Below are 1818 nucleotides of genomic sequence, written 5' to 3'. Positions count from 1 at the left end.
AAAAATGTGATAGGACGCGGTGATGATATTATTTAGGGGTGAGGTAAATGAGACGAGGTGATAAGACAAGGTGATAGGATGAGGTCAGTGTGAAGTGACGATGTGTGTATCTAACGTGATGAGGTGCGTTCCCTTTTGCCTCTATGCCCAGTCAGAAGCAGCAATTACAATTACACACCTGTGCCTCGAGCCCATTGCAGTGTGACTGTGTGAGTGACAGCCGGTCGATGGTGGTTGCTCACTCACAACTTGCTCCTGCACTCGGTGGACCTGTACGGGGCATCTTTGGCGGTAGTTAGATGCCCGCTCACGGACACCAGTGACGATTGTCTGAACCGGTACCTGGGATTCCACTAGGTCGACTCGTCTCAAATGAGTACCTAGTGCGATGTGTAAACATTAGCACGGGGAGACAAAGGCGGCCGCGTGATGCTGGCCAACCACCCCCTCATGTGTCGTGCCGGCCTTCGTAGGTGCTCGCTAACAGCACTTGCCCCTACAGCCTGTTAAGACTTTTCGGGGGGATTTGCCTTTGGTGAAGGTGATGATGATGTTGCTGGTCGTCTGAATGTTGAACTTCCGTCACACCTCAGGAAGGTGCGGGGGGAAGGCCAATTCAACATGAAATAATAATCAACAAAACACAATCACGCAACAAAAAACGTGTCGTTTAACTTCTAGCGCCACAGTGTTACTGACGAATGCGTTTGTTGATATTTTCACTCTGAAAGGGCATCGGCTTGGCCGTGATGATATGGCAGTGCCACTATTACATACTTCCACTTCTCCGTGTCCCCTCTTCTCTCCGTCTCCCCCCTCCTCTCCATCTCTCCCTCCTCTGCGTCTGCCCCCGTGTGAGCACGCAGGTCGAGTACATGCTCGTCTCCTTCGATCACACGGCGCGCAGGGCCCGTGTCTTGTCAACGCAGAGGAGCTGATCAACGACTTGAGAGCCATGGACGAGGAGGCCAACCCGGGTGAGACCTCCTCCTCCCCCTCCTCCTCCCCCCCCCTCCTCCTCCCCCCCCCCTCCTCCTCCCCCCCCTCCTCCTCCCCCCCCTCCTCCTCCCCCCCCCCCTCCTCCCCCCCCCTCCTCCTCCCCCCCCCTCCTCCTCCCCCCCCTCCTCCTCCCCCCCCTCCTCCCCCCCCCTCCTCCTCCCCCCCTCCTCCCCCCCCCTCCTCCCTCCCCCCCCCCTCCTCCTCCCCCCCCCCCCCCCCTCCTCCTCCCCCCCCTCCTCCCCCCCCCTCCTCCTCCCCCCCCTCCTCCCCCCCCCTCCTCCTCCCCCCCCCCTCCCCCCCCCTCCTCCTCCCCCCCCTCCTCCCCCCCCCTCCTCCCCCCCCCCCTCCTCCCCCCCTCCTCCTCCCCCCCCTCCTCCCCCCCCCCCCCCCTCCCCTCCTCCCCCCCCTCCTCCCCCTCCTCCTCCCCCCCTCCTCCCCCTCCTCCCCCTCCTCCCTCCCCCCCCCCTCCCCCCCTCCTCCCCCTCCTCCTCCCCCCCCTCCTCCCCCTCCTCCCCCCCCCCTCCTCCCCCTCCTCCCCCCTCCTCCCCCCCCCCCCCTCCTCCCCCCCCCCCCCCTCCCTCCCCTCCTCCTCCCCCCCCCCCCTCCTCCTCCCCCTCCTCCTCCCCCCCCTCCTCCTCCCCCCCCTCCTCCTCCCCCCCTCCTCCTCCCCCCCCCTCCTCCTCCCCCCCCTCCTCCTCCCCCCCCCCTCCTCCTCCCCCCCCTCCTCTTCCCCCTCCTCCTCCCCCCCTCCTCCCCCCCTCCTCCCCCCCCCCTCCCTCCTCCTGCCACGTGCTCACAGTGAGAGCGGCCGTGCCCCAA

General features: G+C 65.7%; 1 protein-coding gene across 1 annotated transcript in view; it reads left to right on the top strand.

The window, feature by feature from the left end:
- Nucleotides 1-938, top strand: part of LOC133359482 (probable RNA-binding protein 46) — a 4764-nt gene extending 3826 nt beyond the window's left edge. The window contains 1 exon segment of the mRNA XM_061577898.1: nucleotides 867-938. Within this exon segment, the coding sequence (XP_061433882.1) occupies nucleotides 867-938 (72 nt within the window).
- Nucleotides 939-1818: the final 880 nt, after the last annotated feature.

The sequence above is a fragment of the Lethenteron reissneri genome, chromosome 65, assembly GCF_015708825.2.
Source record: "Lethenteron reissneri isolate LAM-NWPU_2019-01 chromosome 65, ASM1570882v1, whole genome shotgun sequence".
NCBI lineage: Eukaryota > Metazoa > Chordata > Hyperoartia > Petromyzontiformes > Petromyzontidae > Lethenteron > Lethenteron reissneri.
Note: the sequence above shows the minus strand (reverse complement) of the source record. Positions and strands in the feature narration are given on the sequence as shown.